The sequence below is a fragment of the Carassius auratus genome, chromosome 23 (genome assembly GCF_003368295.1).
Source record: "Carassius auratus strain Wakin chromosome 23, ASM336829v1, whole genome shotgun sequence".
Taxonomy (NCBI): Eukaryota; Metazoa; Chordata; class Actinopteri; order Cypriniformes; family Cyprinidae; genus Carassius; species Carassius auratus.
Window position 1 is genome coordinate 3,552,902 of NC_039265.1, and position 26,456 is coordinate 3,579,357.

At 36.6% G+C, this 26,456-nt stretch overlaps 1 protein-coding gene across 1 annotated transcript; it reads right to left on the reverse strand.

The window, feature by feature from the left end:
* Nucleotides 1-110: 110 nt before the first annotated feature.
* LOC113041011 (neurotrophin-7) lies at nt 111-22,490 on the reverse strand. Its single transcript, XM_026199262.1, has 3 exons — nt 21,944-22,490; nt 1,878-1,991; nt 111-1,133 (listed from the first exon to the last, which is right to left on the reverse strand). The coding sequence occupies exon 3, from the start codon at nt 1,120-1,122 to the stop codon at nt 442-444; it is 681 nt and encodes a 226-aa protein (XP_026055047.1). The 5' UTR covers nt 1,123-1,133; nt 1,878-1,991; nt 21,944-22,490; the 3' UTR covers nt 111-441.
* Nucleotides 22,491-26,456: the final 3,966 nt, after the last annotated feature.

Genomic DNA, 26,456 nt, shown 5'->3' on the forward strand with positions numbered 1-26,456 from the left:
ACTTAAAATAGATACGTTTTCCCATGAGATCAGGCTAGCTTTTCACGCTAAACTGTGAGTGAGACTGAGTGAGATCACGACAGAAGAAGTCTTGCATTGACATACTGGAGTGAGGTGTTTAATAAATAAGGGCATCAAAAACACAACAAAAGCTTGCTTTATGTATACTGTATATACACATAGATATATATTCATATTTATATTTATATTCTGACCGTATAAACTATATAAATATGCCATGCAGTCCTCATAACTTAAATGACCAATAATTTACAGAGTGAGGTAGGGTAGGAGGGGACTGGGTTGTGATGTCATAGAGAGATATGAAAAGGGGCGGAGTCTCGGATCACCGACGTTGGCAGTGCGGCTGTTGTCATTATTGACGGGTGGGAGGGGCTTACGACAGGTGGCTGCAGTGGATTGGCTGAGATAATATGTCAGTCAATGCCTCCATGACTTGCGGCTGAGGACGCACACGCAAGCGGCATTGATTCGGATGAACCTCCAGGCAGTCTGGTTTTGGTAGATCGTTAGCGCCCGCACGAAGGTGTGCACGTTGGTGCAATAAGAGTTCCAGTGCTTGTTGTCGATCCCACGGCAGCTAGAGGTTCCTGCTTTAACGCCACTGGCTCCTTGACCTGTCTTGGGGGCCCCGACAGGCTTCGACATGCGGCACGTGGTCTCGTAGAACATCTGCTTCTTCACAACGTTGTTGATGCGAGCATGCGACAGCACCGTGACTTCATTCCCGGCTAAGTCTGTGGCTCGGGTCAGGTTGCCAACCCAGTGCTCTTCGCTGTCGCACACCGAGTACTCGCCACGATGCAAGAAGTCGTTGGCCCTCCGCCGGACTCGCGGGCGCCTGGGGCTCCCCGTATCATTTTCTGTAGGGACCACGTCGCTGAACATCACGCGAGGCGAGCGGTAACGGTGCTTGTTGAAGAGTTTGGGGTCAACGTTGGGGATTAGGTCATCGTAGTGTGAGTCCTGCTTGGATTGGCCATGAGGCCTGGGTGAGTGATGTGCTGCTGCGCGCTGATTGGCTGGCCCCTGCGCCTGGGTGTGGCCTCCCATGATGAGTGCAGCCTGGACGCTGAGCAGGACCAGCGTCAACGACCTCATGGGCACTCGTCCTGCAAGCAAAGAGAAATTTAAGATAGTCAACGGCATGGAAATGTGCATCTGTCAAGTTTTTAGAAACAGTTTACTTTCTGTCAGTAAGGTGGTGTGGCTGTTAAAAATGGCAGCAGGAATAAAGAACTGTTCAGGAAAACACAAAAACACGATTTATAAGTTTTGAAAATTATACCATCATCATGTGCATGCTACAAAAATGCTAATTTGTGAAAACGGTGATGTCACGCACATGCATGTTACATGTTTAGTCAACAGGTCTGCGTCCCAGGGTGTTGTGTAACATCGCCAACTACTGGCCTGGCATGCATAATACAGCATTTTTTGTCCATTTCATGGATAGCTGAAAATGAGAATCACTTTGACAACATTGTTGTCTGTATGTAGAACTTTTTAAAAAGTGTGAAGGAAACCCTTTCTGTCTTTAGTACATCTTTGTTGCGTATATATACTTTTTGTAATGAAGGCTGACCCCTAAGCCCACCCCTAAAAACATGACCATCAGTGGGGCGTAAGCAGATCATACAGAAAAGTACGAAAGAGATTTAATGAACTCATTAGAATTACCCACCAATTTACCAAAACAGTTACAAATTGAGGTAAAAATGTAAGTGTTGAAAAGTCCATACTGCCACTTTTGATCAATTTAAAGCATTGTTGCTGAAAAACATTACTAACTTCTTTGTTAAAAAACGTATTTCAGACAGTGTGTGAGTGTAAAGAGTATATCTTTGCTCACTGACCTGTGAAATGTTTAGAGTTGAAGTGAGGGCCCAGTGGGCTGCTAGAGCCGGAGTCCAGTGCAGGCTGACCCCCAAGCGCCTGCCATCAGGACTGGCCTGTGTGTCTGCTGCTCTCTGTAAAACACACACATACAGCCATAGCTCTTTAGGTACAACACATCCAAGCATATGCATTCATACGGCTGAACAGAATCTTCAAAGCTGCCTGCATAAATGAAAATAAAAACGGTCAATGACTCATAAACTATACACATTCTGAAGTGTTTACAGTCTGGGACAAAAGTCTGAGAAACATATTTTTCTCTAAGTATTCACATCAGAAATGTGGTCTTTGCAGAGAAATAGTTTTTTAACAGTTATGTTGAGTATAAAGCTTTCAAGAAAAGCTGAGGTTGTTAGACATTTTAGTTACTTATATAAGTAAATACAATATTTGTAAGTTTTTAAATGTTATTGCAAAATTGCTGGTGAAGAACTACAATACACTACAAAGCATCTTAATAATATAATCAAGTAATTCAAAACTGTATATTGACATTTTTGTGTATTGATATTGTGCAATAAACTTGAATTATAATGTTTCTATATTTATAGTCAAGGTTATAAATTATTTGTAAACCATACTTTTCTCATTTGAGTTCATTTGCAATGCTAAATCTTGTGCTGTTTAACTTTTTTACATGGTTTATTGTACAGTAAAGTTTTTAATATTGTGAATCTCCTCTTAGCTAAATGTTTTTATTTTTATTTTATTTTTATTAAAAAAGAGAAAATAAATGGAAAAAGTACTTCTTAAACCACAGAAAGGTCAGGGTTACGCTCTATTCACCCATGTGCTGAGTCACTTCAGCTGCTTGCAACATTTAACCACCTAAAGTGTCATTCCATTAAACGTGTGATATTTGACACTTCATAATGAGCCCTGTGCCCCATCTAAACCACACTCTAGAAAGTGTTTCATTAGAAACCATCCATCAGGCTGAACTTTCTGAACTGGAATTAAAAAGCCACGTATTGAAGAGTTAATAGAGTTGGAAAGAAACAAGGAATTCATTTCAAAAGAGAGCTCCGTAAGCAGCAGACCTAATTATTGCATCACCAACAATAAATAACATCTAAATTTGATATGTAAACTAAATTGGATTATGATTGATATTACCTGCACGGCGTAAAAGCAAAAACATCCAAAAGCAATTTCCAAAAGCAGGACAAAGCAATTTAGTTCTAGTCCCATCAAACATCAGCCTCTTCCATATTTACACCGTGAATGAGAAACAGCCGGACAAAATTTATTGTGACAAAAGAAATTAAGTAAACAGGTTCATTTAAAGTCAATATTTATAAAATAATTCTTTAGAGACAGCACGATCCTGCTCACCCAGTGTCTACGATCACGTTTACTGTTAAATCCAGTGCACTGTGAAACAGAGAGACAAGCCTGTTTCCAAACACTGTCACTCTATTTATAAGGTAAAGCAGTGAACAGGCGCAATGCCAAGTCTGTGCTGGCATTGTCTCGTAGTATACAAATGTATAATATTTATTCTGCACCAACAGTAAGATTCCTCAAAATGCAATGCACAATGTCTTTGCTCTTATGCAGCGTTCATGAAGGTTTGATGGTGGGAAGGTTTCACAGTTTTAAGCGTGGTCTGAAGATGCAGCTCTCAACTTTGATATTCAGAGAATAGTGAGCAGATGGTCTGCAATCTGTGCGCCATGGACTACAGCTGATCACGCTTTGTGTGTACTTGTGTGAAAAAAATAAAAGCCTTAATCATTATACCTGTTTCATCTAAGCATCCTCCAAATATAATATAATATAATATAATATAATATAATATAATATAATATAATATAATATAATATAATATAATATAATATAACATAATATAATATAATACACAAAATGTATATACATATGTATATGTAGATAAGTTAGATAAAATATGTATATGTAATACTGTGAAATATTTTCACAGTTTAAAAATAGTGTTTTCTATTTTCAGCATCATTACTCCAGTCTTCAGTCTAACATGATCCTCCAGAAATCATTATACAGTATGCTGATTCGCTGCTCAAGAAACACTTCTGAATATTATTATGGGTTTGCATATCAAAAATATTGTTAGACATATTTAAAACAAGAGTCATTAGATGATATTACAAGATTATTTGAGGATCACAGTGTAGCCCCCAAAAACTTGATTGTCATTTTACATCTACCTAACGTTGCCACTGTCCTTCACTAGGTATGACTCATTTGTCAGCAGTCTAAATATATTGTATAAATTGTTAGGAAACCACAAATATAAAACGTGATTTATCCCCATTTACCACGAGAGGGCAAACCTGCACTTTTCATTCACAAATCTGGGAGTAAATACAGGCCTCCCATTGTCTCTGCACAAGACAGAGAGACATAAACTAAACTCTGAAGCAAACAAGCAGGAAGGAACCAGAGCTTAAAAACGATAAAGCCATGCAGCATAAGAACATACTGGCTCTCTCTCTGTGTATATGTTTGGCTGTATATGTTTTGCAGATGAGGATCCGCTCTCAAACTGAGGCCATACCGGTGATTGCGTCTGGGCCGCTCTCATACACATGATTCTGCCCAGATGTCACCTAACCTAACTTAAACCTAAGCTAAGCAAACCTGACCTAACCATAACCTAACCTAACCTAACCTAACCTAACCTAACCTAACCTAACCCTATCCTATCCTATCCTATCCTATCATAACCTAACCTAACCTAACCTAACCTAACCCAACCTAACCTAACACTAATATAATCTAACTCAACCTAAACTAATCTAACCTAACCTAATCTTATTTTACCTAACCTAACATAACCATAATCAAATCTAATCTAACCTAACCCTAACCCTAACCTAACCTAACCTTACCTTACCTTACCTTACCTTACCTTACCTAACCCTAATCTAACCTAACGTAACCTAACCCTAATCTAATCTAACGCAACCTAATCAAATCTAATCTAACCTAATTTAATTTAACCTAATCTAATCTAATCTTACCTAACCTAACCTAACCTAACCTAACCTAACCTAACCCTAACCTAACCTAACCTAACCTAACCTAACCTAACTCTAACCTAACACTGTACTTTCACTTACAGGACTGTGACACACAGAGAAGAGAATGTGCTGCCTGGCATCTGGATTACAGTACACTGTGTATAAACGCCAGCATTTTCAGAACTACAGTATCTAAATAATATTACAATTTAATGTAGTTTGTAGTGTCGCGATATAATATTAATATTAAAAATCGTGTTTAGCAGTGTTGCAAACACATTGTGTTGGCTGCTCTTTGTGTTTGAGAATTCATCATAGGGATTAGATCACACCTGGTAAGGAATATTCCAGGTTCATTCAAAGTGAAGCTCAACTAGCATCATTTCCTCTGGTCTATCCTTAAAATAATAATCATAATAATACAAATAATAAAATCAGGCAAAAATCTGGGTTATAGTGAGGCACTTACACTGGAAGTGAAAAAAAGTGAAAAAGAAGTGTACATAATTGTACTTAATATGCTCTTGTTGTGTTCAACAGTTCACTTTCAAGTCTGTTTCTTAACACACTTTCAAAAAAGTGCACTTTTTAAAGTCAATATTTTTACTATTTTTGGATGTTTAAATAATCTTTGGACTTTCTTTTTTAAATGACAAGCTTCACATTCCTGCTTTTAAAATGAACTCATGGCTTTAGTTCCCTCATAACCTTTATGGCACAGTTTGAAGAAACATTTTGACACTGACCCTTAACTTTTGACCCCAACACACTTTAAATAATCTGGTTATAAAAAGTTTTGATTCTTATTTGTAAGAGCTGCTGCTCTCTAGTTGTGGTACAAAGATCTCCATGAAGGGCCACGGCGCTCCTCACCAGCACATGTGCACCATGTGTAAACACACACTCATCAAACTGATACACAGCCACTAGCCCTCTAGTCCTGCGGCGCTGAGTATGCTTTGTTTCTGAATGCTACATAAATTAGCTCCGAACTCCCTTTGGTGAAACCTTTATAAACACTATAAACACACGGCACAGTGCAGCCACCGAGGGTCAAAGGGTTTACTGAAGACCTCTATCCTGCGCTGCTCTCAGTGCACCTTTTCTTCACTCAGACTTTCTTAACGTCTAACATTCACCACATGAGAGCCGATACAGGCTGGTACCTGAAACTGAAATTGGTGATGACAGGAGGGGTTTTCTGAGAGATTAACATCGGTTTGAGGTTTGTGGTTGTTATCCATTCTGTTTATTTTAATGGTAAAAATAACACAAGACATAATGGCCTGCGTAGAGGGAAAAAAAGGAGGGAAAGTTGAGAGGGAAGCTGATCTGCACATGTAAAAGCAGATATTTACTTTGTTTTCTTTGTGAATAAACATATAAAGTCACTCAAAATCCAAGCACATGTGGCGCTTTGTCTAAAAATAATTTCCCGCCAAAACACTTTCCTAATCATTATTCATGAGCTCATATTTCATCAAGCTACTTTTCTGTTTATCTGTATATATATATATATATATATATATATATATATATATATATATATATATATATATATATATATATATATATAATCACATATCTCAGCAAATTAAAGCAAATTAAAACAAAATTCTTAAATAAAAAACCTTAACAGGAATTCCTGAAATCCCCCCCTTCCATTTAACTACAATAGTGGCATGTTTCATATGAGCTTTAATTTATGCTTAATGACTTGGGGAAAGCCACTAATAAGCCTCATAAAACAAGGCTCTTAAATCTATTTTGAGTGATTCATCCCCATAAATGACCAGCAATGCTGAAGCAGACATTGTTCAATTCCCTTAAAAAAACAAAACAAAACAAAAAATATATACATTTTGTATACTTTGTGCTAATTAACGTTTAAGTAATTTTGACATCATAGTTCTCACAGTAATGTCTGTTTGTTTTAGCAACACTTTGTTATAGCTTTTTATATGTAAAATGCCATAAAACAATTGAAACAATTGTGTTCATGTCAGATGATACATTTTCTGCCATGTAAGCTACATACTGTCATGGCAAAAGTACTATGCTAGTACACTTAGCATTTTATTGTAAAACTTTATAACTTTGACATGTCTTTTTTATTTTTACAGTATAGGTTTAGTTTCATACATTTAAAAACTGTATATTTTGTGTTTTTTCTCTATGCATACAATATCTGGATGACTTAGTACACTTACCATAATGTAAAGGATACAACAGTGGGCACTGTAAAATTAATGTGTGTATGTGACAAAAATATGCTGTTTGAGATGTGTAACATTACATAATATGTCCTATTTCATCTATTGTTCAATAAAATAGCAAGAAAAAAGCATTCATTCTTAGTATGCTGTAGAAGCTTGTTCTTAACATGGATAAATAAAATAAGAAAGGTAATTGTGACATTTATTTCACAATTCAGATAACTCACTTAGACTTTTTTAACGGAAATACACATTTGTAGGTATACAATTTCAAATGAATAAATACAATATTGCAAGATTCTAAATAATCATAATTGCATTGCCCTCCTCCCCCATGTTTTAGGCTCCTGTAGTATTTTGAACTGTAACTATAATATAAAAACTAAAAAGGAAACAACATAATGAATGGAAATTAATTTGTTAATTATAAAATCACATTCTACACTATATGCACTTGTGTTCCTTGATGTAAATTATGTAACATTGCATCAAGGGTAGATCAGATCTTACTGAATGCATGTCAGTGGGTTTAGCGACCTGTTAAAAGATTTGCTTGTGAGTGTCAACATTGTGTTTTGTGAAAGTGCACAGCTCTTTTGAGGTGCTGACAACACATCACAGGTAATGAAGCAGTGCTAAAGACAGACGGCCTCTTTTTATCAACAAATGACGAAAGTAAAGAGGGGCAGACAAAGAGAAATGGGGAGAATGAGGGAAATAGAGAGAGAGAGAGAGAGAGAGAGAGAGAGAGAGAGAGAGAGAGAGAGAGAGAGAGAGAGAGAGATAATGAGGAATAGCAGACAATTTGTCTGACAAACTTCACAGAGTTATTAAAATACCAAATTAAATTTCAGAGCTCCTGTTGACACAGAACAATGTTTGTCTCCTAACTAAATGCTGCAAATGCATGTGGTCTAGTCTAATGTACATGTGTGTTTAAATACACACACACACACACACACACACACACACACACACACACACACACACACACACACACACTGTGTAGCAAGAGCAATATGTATTTTGCAATGCATATGCAGTATCAAACACTCAATAAATGCATCTTTAACTGGAATACTCCTAAATCTGTGTGAATGCAAATTGATCTGATATCTGTTTTGATATTTAATCCTAGCAATCTTTTGTAATCATTTTAACAGATTTTCACAGCTGTTTTGGACTTAGTTTTCAAAGTTCTGTAATTATTTACACACATTCACATTCTTTGTTCTTCTTCTTTACTTTTATTTATTTATTTTGTGGAAAGAGAAATAAAAAGAGACAACAAACCTTCAAAACTTCCAAAAAGCACAATTAAAATGTCATTAAAGGTAAAGGGGTGCAGAGCCAGTAGGCAAACATTAATGCCTTGAATTGTATGCGAGCAGCTATTGGTAGCCAGTGTAAACTGATAAACAGAGGTGTGACGTGCATTCTTTTTGGCTCATTAAAAATTAATCTTGCTGCAGCATTCTGAATTAATTGTAAAGGTTTGATAGAACTGGCTAGAAGAGCTACCAAGAGAGCATTGCAATAGCCCAGCCTGGACAGAACAGAAGGAATTCTAAAATTGTGAAGCATGTTCTGAAAGAAAGGGTCTGATCTTCTTGATGTTGACTAAAGCAAACCTGCAGGGCCGGGAAATTTTAGCAATGTGGTCTGAGAAAGTAAGCTCACCATCAATCATAACAATCATAAGGTTTCTGGCTATTTTTGAAGGAGTTATAGTTGATGTGCCTAACTGGCTAGTGAAATTTTAATGAAATTATGGGTTTGATGGAGCTACAAGCAGTTCTGTCTTGGTAAGGTTGAGTTGAAGGTGATGGGCATTCATCCATCAAGAAATGTCTGTTAGAAAAGCTGAGATGCGAGCAGCTATTGTTGGATCATCTGGATGGAATGAGAGGTAGAGTTGAGTGTCATCAGCATAGCAGTGGTATGAAAAGCCATGTTTCAGAATGACAGAACCTAATGATGCCATGTAGACAGAGAAGATAAGATGACCCAGAACTGAGCCCTGAGGCACTCCAGAAGTTAGATGATGTTTTATTATAATTTTTACTAATGTCACTCTAAATCATTCTATACTGTTATTTCTTCCACAGTGAACAAAAAGGAATTTCAAGGGAATATTCTCTTTTCTAGAATCTATCTATCTATCTATCTATCTATCTATCTATCTATCTATCTATCTATCTATCTATCTATCTATCTATCTATCTATCTATCTATCTTGAGGAAAACAACAAAATGCATCTGTGGAAACGTAAATACCACAGAAAAGCATTACCCTGACCTGTGTCTGCACCATGATTTGAGGCATCCATCACACATTGCATGAAATAAATCTTTCACGGTTATCTTTGGGGAATACGCATGAAAATGAGACTTCCACACACAGAACTCAGGAGAGATGTGTCCGAAAGCTGCACCGAACTTGAGGAGTGATTGTATTTATTTCTGTTGAAGAGCTGAAAAATAACATTAGAGCATCCAGATGGAATACCAATATTATTATGTTAATGACGAGTTGCACAAACACATAAGGCCACAGATGCATACAGTGCGTATACACACATGGATGTCTGTACATCATAATTTGGCAAAAGCCAAAGCTGCCATTGCGACAGCTGTGAAATTGTATTTTAAACACAGCTGCTGTTTTGTACACAGAACAACAGTGGACAGGAAGTAGTGTGAAATATGTTTAGAATGAGAGCATTGTGGTAAGAATCATTCTGCTAAAAAATTCTAATTGTCTGTAAACTAATACGTGCAAATGTGTTCAGATGCCTTAGCTGACAAATAACTTATTATTATTATTATTATTATTTGTTTTTGACTGGAAATTATATAAATTATTAAGACACAGCAACATGAAAACATGGAATCTAAGTGAATTTTTCCAATTTCTTTATTTTTAAGGCAACATTGGCTGTTTTAGTATGCAGCACTTTCTTTGGCTTTGTCATATGATGTGATGGTTGTACAGGCTGTTGTCTTTGTCAGAGCACACAGGCATGAGAAATCACTTGAGGTGAATTCTCCAATAGCTCACAGGACAGCCAAATGTTTCCCAAACAAACCTGAAGACTTCCTGGATAGGCTGACAGATCATTTAGAGCCCTTCCTCCAAACAATTTCAACAGATGGAGGCATGTGGACAAGGACTATCCAACATTTGTGTCCCCTAAGTCTTGGTCAGAATTCTGCGCTGCTTTTATTATTATATAACCATTTGTTGATTAAATGTAAAAAATCACTGTTGCAATGTACTACTCCCACTCTGAACAGTTGATTTGATATGGCTTTGAGCCTTGTGTTTGGTGCCAACACTAAATTATGGGAACATTAGTTCATTTATTTTTACATTGTGCATCAGACAAATCGGCCCAATGCTTTTTGAGAAATTACTGAATACTATTACTGTAGTTGCTAAGGAATAACATTTACTAAAGAAAATGACATGTAAGTGTACAAACGTAAGTACGTCAGTTATTAATAAAATAACGCTGAAGTAGCTAATGCAAGAATGGATCCTTGAATAATCAAATTTTCCTCACTGGAGCTGCTTACTGAAGGCTGAAGCATTGCTCAGAAGTGATGTGTGTAATTTTGTTCAGTGCCAAAGTATGTTTTAATATCCTAAGCTTAATATACAGAGACATTTTTAAATAAGCTGTTGGTAAGCTGACTACCAAAAAAGTGTAAACACTGGTTTCCTTGTTTTAGTATTCCGACCTTGGGTTCTTTTACCAAAAGTATCATTAGCCAGCTATGGTCGCAAATTCCATTATTGCTAACATAGTTCAACAATTCTGTATTAACTGAAAAATAACTTTTGCTAACAGCAAACTTGTGTGGTTGAACTACAGTTCCCAATCTGTGGTTAGTATGATGTGGACTTAAATAGATCATGCTTTTGGACACAATAAGCATGCTAACATGCAATTCATTCTATATATATATATATATATATATATATATATATATATATATATATATATATATATATATATATATATATATATATATATATATATATACATTTACATTTATTTATTTAGCAGATGCTTTTATCCAAAGCCACTTACAAATGAAGAAAGTGGAAGCAATCACAAACAACAAAAAGAGCAATGATATATAAGTGCTATAACAAGTCTCAGTTAGTTTAACACAGTATACTTAGCAAGGGCTTTTAAATAATATAATAAATAAAAAGAAAACAGATAGAATAGAAAAAGAATAGAGCAAACAAGTGTTTGAGGTCTTAAATAAAGATGGAAGAGATGGATTTTAAGCCGATTCTTGAAGATGGCTAAGGACTCAGCTGTCTGGATTGAGTTGGGGAGGTCATTCCACCAGGAGGGAACACTTAATTTAAATGTCCGTAAAAGTGAATTTGTGCTTCTTTGGGATGGTACAATCAAGCGAAGTTCACTTGCAGAACGCAAGCTTCTAGAGGGCACATAAGTCTGAAGTATTACATTTAGGTAAATGAGTGCAGAGCCAGTGGTAGTTTTGTAGGCAAACATCAATGATTTTTTTTTGATGTTGCATAATTTAATTTTGTATTGTTAATGTTACAGTTCAGTATCTATGTTAATATTTTCAGATTATAAATATATTAGAACAGAACAAAATAAAATCCTCCTATCTTTCATTAAATGAAGTATGTAAACATTTTAGTCTAAAAATGTTAGTGTTCACAATCAGCGCTGTGTTTTAAAATGATGCATGTGCATACATTTTTGAAGTATGATGCAAGAAGGAGTAATGAATCAAATCATATAAAAACAGTGGGTAACACTTTAGTATGGGGTCAAATTCACACTAATAACTAGTTGCTTATTAGCATGTCTATTATTAACATATTGGCTGTTTATTAGTACTTATAAAGTACATATAATGCATAACATCCATAATCATACCCAATACCCTAAACTTAACAACTACCTTATAAATTATTAATAAGCAGCAAATAAGGAGTTAATTGAGGCAAAAGTCATAGTTAATGGTTAGTTAATAGTGAGAATTGGACCCTAAAATAAAGTGTGACCAAACAGGGAATTAGTTGTTGAATACCATGTTACTGCAGCATCTCTGAGAAATAAGGATTTGTAGAAAACTGCTAACTGAGGGGGTTTACTCACATTGTTCTTAAATAAAAAATGGATGTTCATTTAGACAACATTGGTGTTTTGAATGGTGATGAATGGGTTTCAAAGTGCAAGTTTTTAACAATTATATTTATGAAAATGTAAATTTGTGAAAATGGTGACATCATGCACAGCATATTACTTGTTTAGTCTATAGGTGTGTGCACAGATGCACAATATTTCTTTACAAAGCTAAATGGCCAACTACTGGCCTGGCATGAATCATACTGCAACTTTAGTCACTTTCAATAAGATCTGTGTGAATGGGGTTCATTTTAACATTTTAATGCAATGGAAAAACTTTTCCGTTTTTATTTTATCTAAAATGACAAATAAGGATAACTGAAGCAATCAAAACCAACAACAAAAGAGCAATAATATATAAATGCCGTAACAAGTCTCTGGTTAGTCTAATGCAGTACACGTTGCAAGGCTTTATTCAGGATGGAATCAAAGGTAGAGTGTCATCACTATAGCAGTGGTATGAAAAGCCATGTTTCTGAATGATAGAACCTAGTGATGCCATGTAGACAGAGAAGAGAAGTGGTCCAAGAACTGAACCCTGAGGAATCCCAGTAGCTAGATTTTGTGACTTGGACATCTCACCCCTCCAAGTTACCTTGAAGGACCTATCTGATAGGTAAGACTAAAACCACTGTAGTGCAGTTCCTGAGATGCCCTTTGACAGTAGGTTTGACAGGAGGATCTGGTGTTTAACCATGTCGAAAGCAGAAAACAGATCCTGCAAATAAGGGAAGTGTTCCATAGGTTAAAAACCACAGCATACTTTTTTTGTGCTGGTTCTTCAATGTTGTTAGCTAAAGTGGATTAAAAAATAACTTTTTTTTTCATTTGCCAATTCCTATCAGGCAAATTAAATTACATGTTTTTCTAAATAATCGCTATTTAGCTACCCATGTTCCCAAACTGTGTCTACCACAGACCTAATTTCAAGAGGAAATGTAGTCACTCGTGCCTAAGTTAAACATTTAGCATTGTTAGATACTGCGTATAAAAATTACTTTTCCTTTTAAGGAAAGAACATTTTACTAGAGCAGCAAGTCCTATAAAGTAACAAACCTGACTATCCCTATTCACCAAAGCTCTAAAAGAGGAAGCTGTAATTAGCAAAGGGTGAACAGTAGCGGCTGAATTAAACTCATAATGACAGACATTTTAAGCCCAAGGCGAATGTTTTATCAATTTGTTTCATGAGACTTTGGCATGTCTCGTTAAGAGGCTGATATGTTGCTAATTAAAGTATGAGTGAGGTTGAGATTGTACGGTGGCATGAGGAAGTAAGAATCATTTTTCATTGACAACTCAATGAATATCACATTGAGTGCAATTATGCAAAGAAGATGAGCTAATACAGCACGATTTAAAGTATTATTCAAATGGTGGATGATTGCTTACTATCTTTCCACACGGTACATGACATTCAATCCGAATTGCACTTCAGTCTAAAACGACCCATTATATTTAGTTTCAAGCATGATTTTATGGTGCTTTAAAGCCATTTCTGAATAAGCAGTAGTTGCTTTAGTGAGAACTCAGCTCACAAAACAACAAAAGTTTGGTAATGGACCTACACCAGGGCTTAAACACGCATACATTGGAGGAATTCAGTAAAAAGGTATTACACCTGTTTATAACGTCATATATTTGCACTGTCTATGCAGCAGATTAGCAATGGCCATTGATAACGACACAGCACTGTGTCATTGCTTTTGGTGCCTGGTTAAACTGGATTTCAGGGGGTTAGTGAATAAGATGCAGGTGAAAAACCATGTGCAATTGTGAGTTCACTCCACTGAGCTGCCAAGTTTGTTACAGAAAATGTCCGTCTGATCCTGCAGCCTACTATTGCTAGAGATTTCTGGCTTGTGTTCTTTGGGAACATATTTGTTTGTCTCTCCTGTCCCATGTGGCTCATAACATCTTAATGGCCTGCGAATTTCAGAAGTGTGACAGTGTTTAAAGTTCTCCTAATGAACTTTCCCTAACTGAACTTTCCCTAACTGCCAGTCAGGCCTTGAGAGACATGAAGACATAAAAAAATTCACTGTTCGGTGTTCATAATTGTTCCAATGTTTTTTCAAGTTCTCAATGTTTTTTGGTGGGAAAACCTTGAAATTCTGTTTAACATCTTTTCCATAACATTGGAGTTTTACATCCTTGACATTCAACAATTTCTGCATGACATATGGCTAAGTTTTAGTCAATGCTATGCTATATTTCCTCTCAGTTGGTGAGAATTTGATTGTTCACTCTGGAATTAAAGATGGGCTTGCCAAGCACGAATTCTTGTCGTTACGCTGTTGGGAGGAGAGCTGTTCTCGTTCCCCTTGACTTAGTCTCAATGAGTTTAACATCTTTCATTGTGGCTGTTCCTGTTCAAAACAGTTGCTTTAAACTTGACCTTCAGCTGTCTGCACTCATCTTAACATAATTTACCATAGCTGACAGCCAATAAATATATGGCTTCATGCATAGCCTTCTACCAGACGGCTGACGGAAAGATTCGCGGTCAAAGAACAGTTTTAAAAAGTTACTTGAAAGTGAATGGTGTCAGACTACTACACTGCAGTAGTTTCTTTTGCACCTTTACTCATAGTGAAAATACTGCATATCCTCCTTATGTCAGTGGATAGAAAGATGCTTTTGAACAAACATATGGCCCTGCATGATGATGCAAAAAGAAGTACACTTTGGTATTAAAAAAGGTATTATGTAAAAAAAAAAAAGGAAAAAAAAGAGAAAAAACGCTTTAAAACAATATACAAGTGCAAAAAAGTACCCCCCCCACACTAAATTGTATGTTATTTGCAATTAAATGAAAATTTGTTAGTTTAATTTTATTATAAATGCAATTAGTTGACTAAAGCACATACAATGTCATAATTATTTCTATAGTATTTGAAAAAAGGTCAAAGTGTACTGCTGAATGTACTGAGAAGCATTCTTGGCAAACTAAAATATATTTTAATGCAATTTCTATTAAAATTGGCATGTAATATCATTAATTATATTTTTAATTGCACATCTGTAATGGTACATTTGCAATTTAGTACAGTTAAAATATATTTTTTTAGTAAACCCATCAAAATAATGCACGACAAATTACATTGACACTCGAAATGATTGATCAGCCATACATTGATTCACTGAAACCATATATATATTATATTATATATATATATATATATATATATATATATATATATATATATATATATATATATATATATATATATGTGTGTGTTTGTGTGTGTGTGTGTGTGTGTGTTTGTGTGTGTGTGTGTATACTATGCACATAAACATAACATGCATGTTTGTATTTAACACAAAAACCTAGCATGCATGTATGTATTTGTATTTATCATTTATATTTTCCAGCAAAAAGGTACTTTTTCCCACAGTGTAGAGTTGCAAAATGCTAAATTGTTGTTTTTTGTTTATTATTGCATGTGCAAATTTGAAATTTGCAGCTGAGAAAATAGAGTCCATAATTTATTATCCAAAACTGTCTTCTCCAATTCTCATATGTAGCGTTGTTAGAGAATTGGTTTGTTTGAATGCTTCATGTAATTAATTAACTTCCCAGTGTTTTTGGTTAGGAAATATTTAGACTAGAAATTAGATTAGATGTTTGGAAATGTCCATATGTTTTTGATTCAAATAAATGCAATGTGCTTTTGTGCAGACAAAAAAAAAAAAAAAAAAAACAACAAAAAAAAAAAAACAATGGTGCAGATTTTACTTTAAACAAGTATTCACTTAGAAATTGGTAGTAAATTTAACAGATAATTACAAATAAATGGCTAGAACTTGCTTTACAGCTCCAAGTCATTACACAAACATAACTGTCCAATCACAATCAGGTATTCCAGAGAGCCACAAGATTTGATGTTCAAACTGTAATCAAGGATTATTGGTGCTTCAGAAGGTCAAAATAAAAGTAAAGCTATAGATGTTTGTTATTGTTTGTATTATGAGTCAGAAACCTGTTCTGTGAACAACCTGCCCAGACTAAACAATATCTGAGCATAGACAATGCATACGTAACTCTGCTATAAGAATGATCTTAGAGGAGAACACAAAATGAGGCTTTTTGAACTGAGTAGATTTTCCAGCTAGTGCAAACTAGCTAGTGAGCCATTGGTTAGCTTGAATCACACCGTTCATTCAGGTCTTAACAAAACCAAAGTTCATCATTGCATCATCTGTTCAAGGGTTTAAACATCAAACATCTCTGATGTGGAGGTGAAAGCAGGTAAGATGGCTTCACATCGTCGTCTGCAGGTTGATGCTAGTGAGAGTTCATGGCTGCAGGAAATGGACTCATGTCGAGCAGCTGTGAGTGCCAACACAATGACTCAGGCTAGAAGTTCACGCAGACACGACTGGCTAGACTTGCTCTGGAAAGGTGCATGATAATTCTTCTGAGGCCACACACAGCGGAAATGTGAGGGGTTGTAGTAGACCCCATAGATCTCAAGGCTGTAAATCCAATGTGGAATTCATTTTGTGAGAAGTTACCAAGTCGTCACACATACGGTCTTATATAAGCACAGACACTATGAAAGAAGTCTCCCAGCTGATGAAAGCAAGCACACATTCTAACCGAGAAAACACTCTCAGTTTGCAGAGTATGTTTTTTTGAGCTATATGCATTTTGAACATTTACACCCTAAACCCAGTGGTTGGGTTACTTACTACCCAGAAGACTGGGTTAAAGATTTGAAAACAACCCAATCACTAGGTTTGTCCACATTTAACCCAGTGTTTTTAAGAGTGGAAATAATGTCGAATAGTAGATATATTAAGGGAGATCATTTTCTGTCTTATTTCTAAAAGTCGTGAAATTTGTCATTTACGTCAAATCTACATCTGATTTTTTTTTTTTATATAATAATCTGATGTGAAAATCTTAATAAGTCTAAATTCATACAGAATGTGGCATGTTTGTGTCCTAAACACAGACAGATGCATAGTAGTTTTACACTTTGCACAGTTTCAGAAGTACAGCTTTATTGGAAATGATGCAATATATTAATATCATGTTATTTAAAGTTTTATTTGACTTGTTTTTTCTTCAGTGAACTTAAAACATCGACACCATGCCTCATATTTCATGTCAAGCTCTTAACTACAGGTCAAAGTTAACTATTGAAGAAGATTTTTAGGAACAACATTTTAATTGTGGCAGAAATTATGCCGCAGTTGTGGGACAATTGTACATTTTTGTCAGTTAAATTAATAGAAATAAGTTTCACAGAAACACTAACATATGTTATGTTCATTTTGGATTATCATATATTTCTTTTCACATATTATACTTTATAGTTTTATTATGATTTTCGATATTATGATTATGATAAGATTGAAAGTCTAGCTCTGGGACATAAGCATAATAATAATAATAATAATAATAATAATAATAATAATATGTTTGAAAGTAAAGAAATATAAATTATTATGGAATTGTAAAACAATAAAAAAAAAAAAAAAAAAAGAACAAAAGTGACCTTAATTTAACAAAAAGAAAAGCTGAAATACGTTAGTTTTAATCTTATCTCCGGGTTATAAAAGTTTTAAAATTAAAGAAACAATTAATTGCTGATCTTCTGGGTCAGTTGTTTAGGATGCAAAAGATCAAACTTTTGATCATTTTATTAAACTGCTGAACAACTGTTTAGTGAGTTTCCCACTGTCAAAATAATTTTTTAGTGGCATTTGTTTTAAATTTTCCATTTCATGAAAGAAATAAAACAAATTACTAACATCATTCTTATGTACGCGTTTGCATTGATTTGAATGAACTGAATCAATCACAAGATACAGTTTCTCAGAGAGCATGATGGGAGCTTTTAATGGGAAGTATTTTTCATGTTCTGCTCAGTGGCAGATACTTATTTTTTTGCATACTGAACTGATTTGAATTTATGTTAAGCGCAGGAAAGTGTGGGTGTTTGATACCGTCTTCGGCATCTTTTATAATTATCACGATACTGTACATTGAGTTTTCTGATCTCATATTAATTGGATTACTTGTACTTTTAAAATGTTTTATATTACTTTTAATATTTGTACTTTTAAAAATAATAAAAAAGTGATTAAAAATGGTCAAAAAGAAATAGTGACCAGTTACAAGACCCAAGGTATCCAAGTAGCCTATATTCACATACTGTTTAAACCTAAAATCTTAAAGTTGATTTAAGTTTAAAAAAAAAAAAAACAACGTCCATGGACATGTTATGCAATAGCTACCAATGAACACACTGAAAGTGAGCCATACATTAAGCCATACGGTAAGAGTAAATATTCTCACAGCTGTCGAAATCATCTGTTAATCTTAAACATGAAATGTCTTGTCTGCTTACCCACCTGCAGTAGCAAAAGACAAAGTAGTAACGTAAAGTCAGGGCCCACAAGGGGAAAGTGGTAGCGGCAAGTTCAAAGCCTGCTGATTGTGTGTCTATTCTGTGTATGTTTTGGAGACAACCTCATGTAGAGGCAAGCACTGCAAAACATGTCATCTGTCTATGAAATGAAAACAGAAATACAATGGGTGGGGTTCAGGTGAAGGCATCATGTTCTGCAGTCGAGCTGAAATCAAGGCATGTCACATCTGTTAAGAAAATTTCTCCCAGTTGTTGTTTTAGTGGCGATTGTCGACCCGAAATGAGTCATTTGTCACTTTGTGTACATAAGTCCAAAACCTTAGCTCTCAGGGATCGGATGAAACGTGCTTGTTTGTTAGCTGAACGAAAGGGAAGATTCAGATGTGCAAGAGGCATAGATTTAACCTTGGACATTCAGCAAGAAGAAAATGTTTGCAAACTATAAAAAAAGGACATAACGTATAAACAGTGCATGGAGGTCTGAAAGCCTGAGGCCACATCGCGGAAATCTGGGATTTAAATTAGAATTTAAACTTGGACTTTAGAGTTTAGAACTTTAAAATAAAGGAATGTTGTGATGCAAAACAAATATTTCAGAATCTGTACTAACAAAATGATGAAAGCAATACCACAACTTTAATTATTATTAATTTCACTGAATTTTCTATACAAATATATGAATTGTTAACACTTTAGTGACCATTTCTCGCTATTAACTATGAACTATGAACTATGAACTATGACTAAGTAAGGTAAAATATGGTCATGCAGAATCAGGCAATAATTTGTGCTTTATAATTATTAATAAACAGCTAATAAAATATGCTTGCTGAAAAGCAACTATTTAATAGTGAGAATTGATCACTAAACTAAAGTGTTACCATGATTTTTAATCAACAAGTATTTTACTATGCTCAAACTTTTAAATCCCACTGTAAATTGGAAAATAAAAATATGAGATCAGTTATACGATACAGAAAAATACAAGTGTTTAAATTGTGTGATTTCTGCAAAAAGTGCAAATACTGTCAACCTCTTGGGACGAAATCCAAAGCTTAACAAAGAATTTTATGATGTATTTGGAACAGACGGATAATATCCTATAAACATTTCGACAGAAATCGCATCAGGGTATTAAATGAGAAACAGATTTTTGGAGTGAGTTTATAGGTTTCTTGCGAATGGTTTCGAGATTCATTAATACATTCAAGCATCTGTCTGGGCAAGTAAACAATCCTCTTCCTCGTACAAAGATTGATTTATTTACATTTGTACATTACTGCACGATCTAAATGGGGATAAACAGCTCTATCAAAGATTAAACAATTCTGGCATTGCAATGACCTACCGATAATTATGCTTAAACTTCTAATTCGCAAATGTCTGACTTCACTAATACCAATAGCATATGCTTTTGGTATCTGTTAGCACTTCTTTACTGACGTTGATATATTCCAACATCGCACCTTATTTTACAGTCATTCTATTAATTTATCTTTTTCACTTCCCTACTCAAATGTTGCGTGAATCACCAGGGTAACAATTTTCTAGCTCTTGTGTGGCCATAGGGGGCATTAAATTTTACTCTCTGTCGAAGGTCGGTCTTCTCTGCACAAACAAACATGGCTTTTCCTAAACAGAAGCGGTCCGAAGCGAGCTCAAATACTCATAAAACTGTCTTGGCAGTGCATACAAGAGCCCCAGGGCTGTCCAAACTCTAAAATCCATCAGAAGATGCTATATATCCCAGATCGTTCCAGCCGGGTGCCAGAGACAGTCAAACAGGACCCCGGAGTGGGTGTTTGTGTCGGGTTTCTGCAGAAGTATTTTGTGTGTGAACATGGAATGCTGGGTGAGTAAAACTAGATACACCTCATCTATTTTGATGGCCAGATGGTCAGTGTGCTGTTATCGAGCCATATAGTCAACAGGTCATTTTATATATTCACGGTCAATGCTGGTACTAAGCTATAGGCTCGAGTCGTCAGCCTGGGTAACTTACACACCCTGGGGAGTTGCTGGCAGTGGCCCACCTGCCTCATTAGAAGCCCTCATTACCTCTCATTACCACAGCGGCACGCTACGCTACGTGAGCACAGATCTACAGAGAGAAACTTTTAATTCAGGCTCAATGGGAAACCTGACCCTGCTCATGAATAATAATAGCCGACATCATTGTATGGAAGGAAAATAGCACTGTCCATCTGCCTCAGGACAAGAAAGCATCGGGGAATTTGAAAGGCTTCACTCATTCAGTGTCAAGTAGACGCTGGGTTCTATCCAATCGACCTGAATTTGGAAAAGGCAAGCATACGTATACAGTTCTGGTGGATACATTATGCAGTACATAATCGCACCTAGGATTTTCTCATTTTTATGCAGGTGACTTTATCTTTTACAGATGCTGACTGAATTGCCCAACCTGTACTGGACGGTATTCAGTTACTTGTGTCTTAAAAAGCACGTCTTATTTTCATATTCCAACTTTCCCGATCTATTACATCATTCTGCCAAATATTCAGAAAGTCTCTCTACCTTCTCCCTCCCGTTTGCATATTCCGGCTTGAAATTCAACCTGAAGCCAGCTGACATACTAACCACAGCTCCTGCCCAGATGAAAATAATACAAATCTGTAACACGTTCCAGGTCTCGGAGAGGAATGAAGCAATGATAGAGACCCTCTGGTTGTGTAACACGAGTGGTTTGACGGATAGATGGAAAGAAAAAAGAAAAAGGTGGAGGTTTGATGTTTTGGGGGTCTTTAATTTCTAACCATACTTCTCCAAGGTCTGGTGTTCCCCAGCACCTAGCACACCTCCATGTTTATCTCTTCATGCTTCAACTACATGTTGTCTCACACCCCAGAACGCTTGAGTTTTCATAACACCACAAGTTATTGTTGTCCAAACCACATAATTTGGTTTGGAATTCATTCAGAAACAGTTCAGATTTTTCTTCTCTTTACTATTTATTAATTTATTTTGGCGTGGATGAAGTGAGCTCCCCTTCTTCTGGTCCTCTCCCCTCCAGATACCATCTAGTATATCACTCAAGTTATTTCTTTTCAATGCATGCATTATTTTTCTTGTCAGCAGCACCTTGAGTCTTCCTGTCATAGGATATGGGCTCATTTCAGATTAAAAGCTTCCCCTTTGCTTGTTGACAGGTAGCAAGACCATTCACAAGCATTCCTCAAAACTCATAATTCATGAAAACATCAGCACCCGGTGCTTCTTACCTCACAGCTGCTCTCCTCTCACGTTTGTGAAATGTCAAAACCCCAAGTTGGTTGTATTCCAGCTCTCAAACTCTCCACAGGTTTATCCCCAATGCCCGGTCCTGTTCGGCGTTACAAAATGCGAGTATCCAGGTCCTGTGCCATCCACTCCAGCCCTGCTTCCACTCTCTCTTAAGGGAAATTGATTGTTCTGAAAGTTCTGAAAGTCCCACAGCTACTCCCCTGACCTCCACTGCAGGAGCCAACAGGTCCTAGTGCCTCCCCTTTCCCTCCCTCTCTGCCCCTCCTTTCTCTCGTCACGTCTATAGGCTACAGAATCCGTTGCGTAGCGCTGAGAGTAACAGGAAAGTGGAGCTTTGTTTAGGCCCCATTCACGAGATGATTCACTGTCATGATTTCCTTGGCCCGTATCAGCCATCTTGACATTTCCCTAGCCCTGTTAGTCATCGTTCGAATTACTTACCTCAATAGTTGTTTCAAACTCTTTTCTTGAGTCATTCAGTCACGATCCATTTTGCTCTAAAAATGCAAGCGCCTCGGGTATTTGCATAAGAAAATATGAGGCGGCTGTATTGCAGATGCAGAAAATGAGAGGCAGAATAAAGGAATGACAGAAATGACGTTTCTTTTTTTAGAACAACTCCCACAAACAAAACCACAAAGGAGAATAAAAGCCAGCAGATGGAACCGCTTCGATTGGGGCTCCAGCTATACAGGCCCTGAGTTGAATTGAATTTAAAGAAGAATTATGCTCACAGGAAGCGCAGTTGGCCGACTACACTAAGTGAGTATGACATGAAGAGTTTTCTCATAGCGAACAAAAACCTGGCATTAATAATTTTGATGGGAAATTCCCACACAGAAATGTACATTTCTTCAAATGAAAGTTTGTCCAGTGGTTCTATTGTTTTATTCATGTCCCTGTTGGGTATTGAACTTAAAAGCATATATAATGCAATTTGATACCCAACACACCCAGCTTTGAACTGGGCCAATCCACTCATATATCTTAACAGAGGGGTCTCATCTCATTTTTACCACTGTGTCTTTGCTATAGCTCTCTGACTGTAGTGAAAACAAGGTTCAAATATTCATCTTACAATGCTGTACTTTTAATAAAGTTGACATTTTTCTCCAGTACATTATTAAATTTAAAGAGCCTGTGCTAGCTATTTACATAAAACACTTCAAGCATGTTAAAACCTCCTTAAAGTGATTGCATGTCCTTGCTGGCCACCAAGCTTGTTTCTACTGGTTGGACTGGTCTGGTTTGATTAATTTATTGGTGTTTTTGTGCACTTTTTAATTAGTCAGGATTGAAGACTGTCTATACCAGCTAAATACCTGCTTGGGAAACCAGCTAACCTAATAACATATTATATTTTCACACTGTGTTTAGACCAGACGCAAGCAGCATGACACAATGCAACCAAATCAACACTGTCTACACTAGATGCAGTGGGAAACAAAAAGTCACAGACAGTAAACTGATGCCCCTTTCTATTTAGCATGCACCCCAGATGCTTTCAAATGCGTTTGCAACTTTTGATTTAACTAGCTCAGTCTAGACAGCCACAAGCCGTCGTGGCGTTGAGCGACATGACAATGGTCAAGTCTGGTGTAGACTTGATGTAGGCAGAAATATGTTTGGTGCTATTGAAAACATAACACTAACGATACTGTCCTCTGAGACTAAAAAACGCTCACAGTTGAAGTCAATTAGTAACAAATAGACAAGAAAGAGCACTTAGAAAGCTGGAATAACCTGGAGGTGCAGAGCCACATGCTTTATGCATTATCTGGCATGCTTTGCATGTCCAAGGCAGTCTAGGGGAAGTGTTCTGGGCTAAGCATTCAAAAACGTGTCAGTTGCTTTGTCAGGGGCTGTCTTTACAAGACCAGTGTTGAGTTGGAATGCGACCCGGTAGCCACCCAGACCTCTTGACCCTTCCAACTGCTTCATGGTTAGAGAGAGCAAAGGTCAAGTATTGTTGTATTTATGTTTCAACTGTGTGTAGTGCACCAGCTGCGGTTGAAGACTTCCAGCACATTAAGGCAATGATATAGTACTTAACTTTGATAATCCAAATTCTTTACCCGACCAGGCATTACCAAGGTCTGTCTCTATAGAAATGGACCCAAGATGGCAAAACACACACTATTTTTTTTAGTAGGCATTCTTGAACCAAACTGGTACTCCCATGTGGCTGACTTTTTTGGCTATTGGCTTCATATTAGAACATTTAATATGGACCCAAGAGTTTGGATGATTACATTCATGCATTTGGCAGTTACTTCATGCAAAGCAACTGAAGTTGCATTAAAGGTGTACAAATATTGCATTCCCAAATCCTCTTACTAGTTAGCACCCTGCTTTACTGTTTGTGTTCAAGGAAATGGGGTGTGGACCAAGGGGTGTACAGTTCATGCGAATTGCAGTTGTTATAAAGGTTGTACGTTTTGTAGTGCACCAGCTGCGGTTGAAGACTTCCAGCACATTAAGGCAATGATATAGTACTTAACTTTGATAATCCAAATTCTTTACCCGACCAGGCATTACCAAGGTCTGTCTCTATAGAAATGGACCCAAGATGGCAAAACACACACTATTTTTTTTAGTAGGCATTCTTGAACCTAACTGGTACTCCCATGTGGCTGACTTTTTTGGCTATTGGCTTCATATTAGAACATTTAATATGGACCCAAGAGTTTGGATGATTACATTCATGCATTTGGCAGTTACTTTATGCAAAGCAACTGAAGTTGCATTAAAGGTGTACAAATATTGCATTCCCAAATCCTCTTACTAGTTAGCACCCTGCTTTACTGTTTGAGTTCAAGGAAATGGGGTGTGGACCAAGGGGTGTACAGTTCATGCGAATTGCAGTTGTTATAAAGGTTGTACGTTAAAAAATTTACCACTATTGATGATATTTAATTTGCATCTTTGCAGTATAGTTTAATGCACTTCTCAAATCAAAATATCTCAGAAAAAATAGCACAGAGAGAGCAGCTCAAATTCTTCGCATCTTTTGCAGTACCATGGTTTGGACCCAAAAGTACAGTGTGAAATGAGACCAGTGGGACTAGTGGAGGGGGTGAAACTGAACTCAGGACTGGAATTGGAAAACAGTCTTACATGCACATGGTCCATTAAAACATGGATTGGAGTTTCAGTACACAGAAGCTTTATTGTCCAAAGCCTTATCATCCACTTAACTGTTATACCTCAAGGAGTATGTACTATATTCACTGCGATGAGGGTTGTGGTTAATGGAAGTGGTTGGACGGGTTTTCCCGAATGATGTGGGCGATGCACATTGAAGTCAGGTTCAGGGTATGTGATCCTGAATGCGCCCTGTTTTCACTATGTAGTCGAGTGTGCAAATTTGACAACCTGCCAATCATCTTTACTCTTGAACCTGGAGCTCTTTCTAGGGGGTTTACCCTAGTATGTCACTGATTGTTGTCAAATACTGTAAATCCCGTAGGGCCATGAGGTGGAGTCACGGGCTGAGGTTGGAGCGGTTTGTAACGTCAATGGGGCGTGGAGGCACAAGCCCTCTGATTCAAGGAGCACTGCAGAGGGAGAGGCCCAAGGTGTTTTCATGTTTATGGCTTCCATGTGCTGGCTCTGTGCCCAGGGAGCTGAAGGCAACGAAAGAAAGATTCTGAGAAAAAGACGAGTCTGTGATAAAGGTCTTTCACTCTCGATCAGATCTCCTGCAATTCTTTCTCTGCTCTGATGTCAGGCTCTGGATTCATGATTGACTGTGAAAGAAACTCCTCTGTGGATGAACGAGCTAAAATGCAAAGATGTAGATAGCTTTCTAAGCAATGGGCGTAATCTTTTTCTCAAAGGATTTATTATTCTGAGATATCTTTAAATGGTTCTTAGCAAATGCTTGACAGACATCCTGTGAGCATGACATGAGATATAGTGCTGTCGGATTCTTGCTAGTTAAAAACAAGCATAAATAAATTTGTGTTTGTTTTTCTGTTTATAAAGAACTTGGATGGTTCTTAAGGTAACTTAAAAATATATAAGATTATTGTGATTAAAGAAAAAAAAAGTGAAATATAGGTTTAATTTGGTTTTGGACCCTAAATAGCTATAGGCCCCATTGAATAATAATAATAATAATAATAATAGGAAATGTGTATTTATTGTCACAAAATACCTCATATAATAAGGGATTCAAATTGTGATATATTTTGGAATCAGGGCTGCAAACTTCTTAGAATGGCTACAAAATAATGAATGGACATTATATGATGATTGTCACAACGTTACTGTGCAGGAGCCATGGTGAACAAAGACGAAGGAGTCTCACAAATAACAGTCTTTAATAATCCATCACCAGAGTAACTCAGGGCAGGCAGGAACGCACGTAGCACTTGTATAGACGACACCGGACAAAGGAACGAAGGTACAGACAACACAGACAATACAGAACAAAACGAGGGTAATTAACGGGACACACCTGAATCAAATGACTTAATGAAACATGAG